Genomic DNA, 9,474 nt, shown 5'->3' with positions numbered 1-9,474 from the left:
ACATACATACATACATAGCGCCCGGAAAGTGCGCGAAGCATTCCAAGATTTCTAACGCATTAAAATACAAATCTGTATCTCAGTTGCCGTCGCGGACACGAGATACGTGCCAACATCTCATGCCGCTGACAAAGCGTTTCTTTTTGAGAACACAGTGATGAATGGACGATGGTTATGGGCGTACGCTGGACGATGATTATGGGCGATGGTTATGGGCGTAAGTCCAGGTAGATGTGGAATGAGACTATATGGAATGCTGAGCAAGAAATTGAGAAAGTTACAGCGAGACGAGCACAGCGACGGAGGTACAAGACGAACGGAACCTTCGTGGCAATTGAGGAGCGAACTGCACTTATGAACATTTCCGTATCCCAGTTTAGGAGAGGACTGCACATATGAACATACACATATACCACTTGAGGAGTGGGCTACCTATATGAACATGTTCATATACCAGGTGAAGAGTGGACTATCTATATGAACATATCCAAATACCAGTTGAGGAGCGGACTACCCACATGAGCCTACCCATATACCAGCCAAGGAGCGGACTATACCCATATGAACACACTCATATAACAGTTAAGCGGGCTACCCATATGAACATGCCCATATATCAGTTATGGATCGGACAATCTATTTGAACATACCCATAGACCAGTTTATCGGACCCCCTATATGCAACATTTATCCTGATATTACCATTGCTAAAGATTCTATAAAGCTACAGGCGGTTTCAAGCATGTGTTGTGTTCGTTACTTGAGCACGCAGCGCGTTAGAGTTGTTAAGGTGTTAAATGACGTGTTAAGGTGTTAAGGTTAAGAGGTGTTAAGGTGTTAAGGTGTTAGATGTGTTAAATGACGTGTTAAGTTTGTACTTAGCACGTTAGTGGTAAGTAATGTGTGACATGCCTTTTTTCAGCTATGTATATACAGCTTAACTAGGAGAAGCTCTCCTAATCCTTATGCTTAACCCCTCTTTCACCTGTCATACTTTTTCCCATATTAGCTTATTTCATACAAAGGTTATTCATTTCTTGGTACATTGTTTACTACTGGTAACAGTCCATATACATGTACTTATACGCCGTCATGTGTCTATGCATGTGACCGATACATATGACTGATGTTTGCGAAATGGTGGTTATTTTGTGCGACTTGAAAGTCACTGCTGCATTTTTGGCCTGCGGGGCCCTTCTTCTTTAGTCTCGACTCGCAGGCAATACAATGTATTGCCCAAAAAAAGTGAAAAGTGAATAAACTTCAAACATATGTGCCAGATTACCCGGCATAAAATGACGTATGACAGCACCCGCCTGCTTTCCTAGCTCCGCCATTGCTTTCTGCTCTCTACAATTCCGCCATGTTGACGTTTTTCAGGCAATGAGAGAGCCCTGTTAGGCCTATCATAACTGAGAATAAGGCGAATATGAGAATACAGAAGTATTTTACTTTGTCCAGAACACAACACTCGCTACAAGGAAGCGTCGCGAAGAGAACATCGAAGTAAAAAAGCGATGCATGGTATACTTTGCTGTTCAAACAAAACGACAACTGAGCAAAATGCTTGCAAACTCGACTGGAAAAACGCAGTCGCACTTTCTTATGCGCTTAATGTAAGTTACACGTTCCTTTTTTCTTAGGTTATCACACGCGAAGTGTTAAAATACAGAGTATATATGTGCTTTTATTAGGATTTTCTTGTCGACGCGAGATGTGATGAGTCGCATGAGACGCTTTCCCAATGCGTTCTATTACTTGAGCTCGAAGCGGTGTGCTTGGATGTCAAAGTAGACTGTCTCTCAACCATCGCCAGAATGAATGATAGTCCAGGGGATAAAAAAATAAAGAAAAAGAAACGCGGCAGACCGCCATCGACCAATGGCAACAGCGGGCGGGAAGAAGGCGTCTGCGTTCAAATTATGGCGCTGCAGACTTTAAATTTGTTTTAGCAGTTCGTAGCTGTAGTCATGACAAGTGAGCATACCGTATCGCTGTGACTTGTGCCTTTACAGTAGTGTTTGAAGTAAGTGGGCTGCTGCTGGTAAGTTATTTCGGAAGCACAGTAAAGGGGAAACGTGATACAAAAGAACAAAAGCTGATCTTTAGCGTTCATATTCCTTTATTTTTTTTTTTTGTACTGGATACCTTAGCTTGAGATACAAAACATATGCGCTGCAACCTTGACTATTAAAGAAATATATGATAATAATATAAACTGAACTATGATTATTAACTCGGGAGTGCCAGAAAAGGTAAAATGTTTCGTCCATAGTGTTTCATTATGCAGTCATAAAACAGCTACCAATAACTGTCGTGTAAAATATATTGCCTTGCTACAATGGATTCGTTCTTACCATGTCCGCTTGTACTACTCCTAATGCACCACTATTGATTGTTCTATGCGACCTTTTATTGATTATACTGTGTCACGTTCGATATATCTTGCACCCTTCCTGAAAAGCTTTCCCGCGGGATTGGCAATTGGGTTAACTAGACAGATTATATAAACACGCGCATCTCGCGTTTATCGGCAGTCCATCGTAATGCGTGACGGAAGCGGACATGTACAGGCTGTCACAACGAAGTTGGACGCATGTCACGTGTGATGCAGACCCGAGGCATGGTGGAACCCGTACGTGCCGTACAGCAAGAGCATCGCCACGTCGCTCATGAACAGCGCGCTGCTGCGCTACTACAGCGGGGACGCGAGCGCCGTGTTCCGCATCCACCTGCGAGCCTTCGCCAGGGTGAGCGGCACGTGGCACATGCACAGACTAACGCCTTTGTAACGAAGGGCTTGGCGCCTCCGAAATCATTCGTTATACAGGTCACTTCGTTGTAAAGGTGCCGCACCGAACCGCAAACAATAGAACGGGAACAGAATTATTCCATCGTCGTACGTTACGCAAAAATGCTTGTGTACTTCGATTAATCCGGAGCCTTCCGCTATACGGCGTGTATCGTAGCCCCAGAGTTGCTTTGACGTTAAACGCTCGCTCGCTCGCTCGCTCACTCACTCACTCACTCACTCACTCACTCACTCACTCACTCACTCACTCACTCACTCACTCACTCACTCACTCACTCACTCAATCAATCAATCAATCAATCAATCAATCAATCAATCAATCAATCAATCAATCAATCAATCAATCAATCAATCAATCAATCAATCAATCAATCAATCAATCAATCAATCAATCAATCAATCAATCAATCAATCAATCAAATTTTTTAAATGCGATATGGATATTACGTAAAAATGCATCTCGACCTCTAATCCGAGACTCGCATGCACAGCATGCGAGTCTCTGAACACAGCATGCGGAGTCTCGAAAACACAGCATGCGTAAATAAATTCATATAATAATAAATAAATGAAGAAAAAGAACATACGACCATACACTTTCGCCCTACCGGATACCGGCTGTTTAACCAAGTCAATGCGACAGAAGCTAAAAAAGAAATTGTATATATTTAAACAGTAAAGATATACAAGAAGAAACAAAAGCATAAGAATGTCACTGCAAAATGATTCCCTAAATGAACAATATTACTATCATATGATGATGTTGCTTTAACGATGATTAGAAATCACGGCGTATTTCAATCGTGTTGGTTTTTCTGCAAGAGTGATCCTGCACTGCTTCTTCTTTCCACGTATACGTTATGAAATTTACGTCTAGACAAAATTTCCTCTTGAAACATTGTATATATATATATATATATATATATATATATATATATATATATATATATTGCCGAATCAGTCTCACTTCCGGTGACGCTATTGTTTTGAGAAGTTTCAATGGGAATTTCAATTACATTGTAACTAAAACCCGTACTCTAAAACGATGCCCGCCTAAGACTCGCCAGCTTTAAACCTTGCCTCAACATATAGCAGTGTCGAGCACTTGTTAAGGAATGTCTACGACGGCAGTGATTCAACCACACCCACTTACTTCGCGCGCACATAAGCCGTAGAGTTTGCCCTATCCTGACTTGATTTTATCTTGGCGACATTTATAGTCCTTCCTTAGCAGCGGGCTATGTTCCGCGCCGCTCGTATAACAGACTTATATACCTCCGGTGCGGTTGCGTACATAGTTTATTGCAAGAGCCGCACTTCACAAAGTTCGAACCTTCAATATGACATCACCCGCAAGCCGCCCCTTATATTCGCCAAATTTACACAAAGTGCCTCCTTTAGTTCAACGAGAACTCCGGGGGAACCTAATACGAGTCTCGCATGACGCGTGAAAATAGGGCAAAGAGACAAGGGTTGAGCAATTTTCTCCAACATTATAATTAAGCCGGGTGTGTCCAGTTGTGGCAAGAAATAAGCGCAGTCCTTGAGCTGCGAATCAATTGAACGCTCTGCTGAATTCACCCAATATGACAGTTTATTTCCTCTAGAGTATTGCAAGTACTGCTATCAAGCGACACTTTATACTGTCCTGTTTGACGGGATGTTCGACGCGCTATACGTGGAGTGACCGTTGTGAAGTCTGCAGTGGCGAACAGTGTTCAAAGCGATCAGCATTCGCTTCCTACTTCAGGCGTTTCGAATCCGTCCGTCCGTCCGTCCGTCCTCTTACGCCGATACCAGCTTCGGCCACAGTAGGTATGTGCTCGTGGTGGTGATGCTACAGTGGGCGTTTCATTGTCGTCATTCTAGCTGTCGCATTCTAGCCGTCCTCGTCACACATTCGTCGTGCATTCGTTGTCGTTGCGGCAGCTCCATTGTCATCACTCCAGCTTCGTCATCCGACTGTCTTCATGCCGTCGCCGTCGTGCCATCACCGTCACACAGACTTCGTGATACAGCCGTCGTCACACCAATGTCGTCATACGCTCGTTCTCGCGCCATTGTCCTCGCACCGTGGTCGTGCCACAGTCGTCACTCCAGCTTCGTCATCCGACTCTCGTCCGGCCGTCGTCGTGACGTCATTGTCGCCATACACTCGTCGTCATCACGAACATTCTTAAACGCTATCGTCGTCATTGTTTCGTCGCCACACAGTCGTCATCACGAATATTCTTGGAACTATTGTCGTGCCATGGTCCTCGTTGTGTCGTCGCCATACAGTCGTCGTCATGCGTGCAGTCATTGTCATACCGTCACAGTGATGCTGTCGTTCGATCGTCGCCATCCGACTCTCGTCATGCTGTCGTCGACTGCATCGTTTTCACACAGTCGTGGCGTTGTCGTCGTGCCGTTATCGCCGCGCTGTCTTTTTACAATCGTCACCACTTCAATAACGACATCCCATTGCCGTCGTGCCGTCGGCATCGCACCACCTTCGTTGATCGATCGACCTCAATAAATCATTCCTCGTGATTCGTCGTGAGACAGTTGCTGACAAGTATCCGTTATTATACCATCGTCGTCATCTCGTTGTGGTCCTGCCATGTCGTCATCTTAGCATCGTTAACCTGTTTTCGCCGTACCCTAATCTTCACGCCATCGCCGTAAAACGCTAGTCGTAATCACATTGACCTCATGTCGCCATTGCCACGATGTCGTCGTTATACCGCCTTTGTAGCTACATCGACGTCATTCCTTGTTCGTCAGTTTATTGTCACTGCGTCGGCGTCATACTATCGTCGCCATTCTCATAAGATACCTCCACAAGCAAGTGCCGAGGCGATAATAAAGAAACGAAAGTCTTACAATGTCTTACAATTCACAAATACTGGGTGTCGCTACATTTTTCGAATGCTTGCTCGAATGCTAATCGCATTATCATGGACTGTCATCGAGATATGAGTTCTGCTGTCATTTTTTTCTTCCGCGTAATGCCTGCAGCGAACAATTAATTGGAGCGTGTGGCGTTAGCCGGTGATTTTAGGGGCGGGGGCAGAGGCTACACGGCTCACTCTGCACTAAACCTACATTTGTGTGTATTTCAATGAAGTCGGCAGTATCTCGCAATATTGCACATTTTGCAATAAAATTACGTAATTTTGACACATTGGTGAGTGCACCATAAATTATTTACCGAAGAAGCTACTAAATATAATTTTTCTTTGCATGAATCTCCTTCCGCTTTTCTGATGACCGAAAAAGTCACTTGGTTGACAATATTTCCGCTCGCGAAAACACTTCATACTTCTTTTTTTCCTTGCAGCCGCGACCACCTAACAGTAAATAATCTTGTGCTCATAGGGCCATAGGGTGCTACTTTTTTCCATGGCTAACACACTTAACCTTAAGGCCGTAAACAAATTTTACTATGCACGATAACTAGCTCAAACTACAGCTGTGATGAGAGAATCCGCAGTTGAAAACACCATGCCATAATTCTGGCCCCCAGGTGCGCACCGATATATGCGAAGGGAGAGTTTGACAGTGGGTCAATGATTACTTCGTGCAATTTTAGTCTCGTCTGATATCGTGTCGCTGTTTACTCTCCTAGGAAAGGTCGCCTAAAAAAATGCTTCATTTGTCCCGATCAACGATTCGAATCTTGCAAGGGTGCTAGCAATGGCATCGTCACTGTCTGTAGTAGCGTAACAAATCTTTAGCAGTATTTTCTAGTGTACGTTGCCGTGTGCAATTCCTTTCCTGAAATAGCTGATGCGGCATCGGCATGCGATATACGGGCCAGCAAACTCGAGGGTTTCAAAACTTTTCTCATCTCGCCTTCCCCGGCCGCAGAGATCGACCAACACCCCGGTGCACGAAGACGTGGCGCACACCGTGCTTCGCGACACCACGGGTTTCGTGGAGCGCGGCCTGCCTTCTCTCAGCCCTTGGCGCAAGCTGATGCTTCCGCCCATCATGGGCCTGGCCGGGGCAGCGTTCGCGGTGGCGCCCGTGGCCGAGACGGCGTCGGGCTCCAAGCGGCTCCAGCTGATGACAGGCCTGCCGGGCTACGTGTACTGGCTCGGCCACTACCTGTTCGACGGCTTCTTCTACGCGCTCCTCTGGTTCACGGCCGGCGTCGCGTTCGTGGCGAACAACAGCGTGCGCACCGACACGGCCGGTACGCACGCTCAGCGAGCAGCCACCAAGCTGCTCCCCACCCCCCACCATGCCTCCTTTCCCCTTTAAAATCAAAACTTCCTTTGTCTACCTCTCGGGGATTTGGCGTGTCGGCGTCGCCTGTCTCGCCGAATAGGAATTGTCGCCACGTTATCGCCACCGTAATGTCGCTGCCGCGGATGTATACGATCACTTTCGCGAGGTTTCGCGTGATTCGGCACCGTGTATATGCGTTGGCGTGTACTGCGTTGGCGGCTGACAGGCGTTTTCGGCGGCCGAAGCCCGCTATGTTTGCACAGTACCTGGAACGCTTTAGGCCGCGCACCTCGACGCGTCCGGTGCTGAGTCACGCGAAGGTGAGATTAACATAGAAACTAATCGCTATATAGAGTATCGCCCCTGAATAAAACACTAACCTTATCTCTGCAAGGCGCGCCATCGTGGGTGATTACCGTTATGGACGCGTTCGTCGCCAAAATTCGCTGCGCGTTTCTTATCGCGAGGCGCCGTTTTGTCTTGCCGGCTCATCTAACCACAGCGTTCCTGACATTATTGCCTAGAGAGAAATCTGGCGGCACCATCAGTGGGAGTTTTCCTAACGCGTGCTCTGCCGTCATGGGAAGGACGGTATATGAGTGTTCGAGACTTGTGCTGGTTGGTGTTGAGCGTTGAAACGGCTGCACAAACAATGGGTTCTTAAATAAAACCAGCATAAAGGATTTTCATTCACCCGTGTTGCATCTTTCGATGACGTTCACCCACCCGCAGTGCATAATCAACAGAAGAAAAGCAAGAGCAGACGACAAACTGTCGAAAAGCGAGCGCGAACCTTTTTCTACGTTTCATATAGTTGTACGTCCAAGAAAAAGACCTCATGATTAAACCAAACACGTTTTTTTCAATAATAAAGTTAAAGCATTGTGAGTACGGAACGGGGCTAGCAAGACGCGTCTTCAAGGTGTCCTGACTCTGCGGGAACGATGTCAATACGAAGCCACCAAATCCATTGCATTCCCATGCATATACAAGTGCGCAGTAGCGCCAGATTTACCCTCTAGGTAATATTATGAGAAAATCTGTGCATTCAAGTTTCCCTTACACCGATTGTAATGTTTTTATTACAAGTTTACAGAATTATAACGTCACGCTAGGAGATTTTTTTTTTCCTCAGTGGTCATACCAATGCCGAAACTCTGCCCGACTCTGATTCGAACTGGGGAACGCTCCGGGCTTGTTAGTTAGGAAACTGTCAAATTAGCCCACTAACGTAACTAACGTATCGAAAGCGTCTGCATTGAAATGGATATGTCCTGGAAGCGGCGTTTAAATATATTAAATCTACTGCACATGCCTCTTAAGCAGATGTTGCAATCAAACACCCATTTCTGGAACACATCTTCAGTTCTAAGTGTTCTGTTACTCGGCTTCATCGTCCTCGCACGCTTCTAATTGTGCCATGAATCCGTAACATCTTTCCCAGTTTCCGTTCCTTCTGAGCGTGTGTACAGCTTCAGTTCAGATATCTGCCGCTGTTACGTGTAAGCCAGGAGGGAAACGATTTACCGCACTTTGCCACGTTGCTAATATAGGGTCGTGCGAATGGAGTAGCTTTGGCGACCGGATCGAATGCGATTGCAACAGTGCCAGACACGAATCGCATCAAATATAAACATTTATTAATAGCTTTCGAATAACGTCTACAACCTTTTCGCCATTATTATATTAATTGCGATAAGTCTAAGTTTTGATATGTTTGATATATCAACATCCCCGTATTCGCGACGTTAGAATGTATTGGCCATTACACTGCTTGTTATTAAGACACGCTTTATTTAAAGCGCAAAGTGGGCATTAGGAACAATTTACTAAACAGTCAGTTCGCAAACTCTAGGCTCTTCGGAGCATGCGCAGACTTGGATTACCATACGATATTCTGAAAGGCGTATAAAGTTCAAAAATGGCAAATTGCCTTCGCGACCAAACTTGAAATTCGGGTCGCCTGCAATGCTGGCAGAACGAAACAAAACGTTTTTTTTTCTTCTATTTCAAATGGTCGCGGCAGATGGTGGCACTGTTGTATGAAGTGTGTTGCGATGAAGCGTATTCGGATTCAACTCGATGAGAGGACACAGTCGGTGCGTCTATAAATAATGCCAAACAGTACCCACTGCCGAATACCTTGTCTAAACAAAAATGTATTACGATATACTGTGATTCAGCCGTAGAGATCTGGCTCACTGACTGACGCAGCGTGCTCTGGCACTTTATGCTCACTGTAGATTGGTTGAAAGAGGACCGAATCGAATAGGGCGATATCCGGTTCGTTATTCGAAGGTGCGGAATATTCGCAAAGCCGTGGGCGATGGTTTTTTTTTTTTTTTTTTGGGGGGGGGGGGTACATTTTCTACATGTGCACCTAGTTTACATCTCCATGTCGTCTGCTGTTGAAATGCTGATTGGCTGGGAGCGCCTGTCTCCTTCTG

The 9,474-nt window shown here is 45.7% G+C and overlaps 1 protein-coding gene across 1 annotated transcript; it reads left to right on the top strand.

The window, feature by feature from the left end:
• Window positions 1-1,709: 1,709 nt before the first annotated feature.
• LOC140216355 (uncharacterized) lies at window positions 1,710-7,200 on the top strand. Its single transcript, XM_072286718.1, has 2 exons — window positions 1,710-2,750; window positions 6,665-7,200. The coding sequence occupies exons 1-2, from the start codon at window positions 2,673-2,675 to the stop codon at window positions 7,058-7,060; spliced, it is 474 nt and encodes a 157-aa protein (XP_072142819.1). The 5' UTR covers window positions 1,710-2,672; the 3' UTR covers window positions 7,061-7,200.
• Window positions 7,201-9,474: the final 2,274 nt, after the last annotated feature.

The sequence above is a fragment of the Dermacentor andersoni genome, chromosome 3 (assembly GCF_023375885.2).
Source record: "Dermacentor andersoni chromosome 3, qqDerAnde1_hic_scaffold, whole genome shotgun sequence".
In the NCBI taxonomy this organism is placed as follows: Eukaryota; Metazoa; Arthropoda; class Arachnida; order Ixodida; family Ixodidae; genus Dermacentor; species Dermacentor andersoni.
The sequence above is the reverse complement of the archived record's forward strand: the minus strand, read 5'-3'. Positions and strand labels throughout refer to the sequence as shown.

Excerpts from the sequence above, each read along its gene's own strand:
- LOC140216355 (XM_072286718.1), top strand. The coding sequence starts at position 2,673 with ATGAACAGCGCGCTGCTGCGCTACTACAGCGGGGACGCGAGCGCCGTG. Across the intron at positions 2,751-6,664 it reads ACCTGCGAGCCTTCGCCAGG|AGATCGACCAACACCCCGGT; the intron begins GTGAGCGGCACG and ends CCCCGGCCGCAG.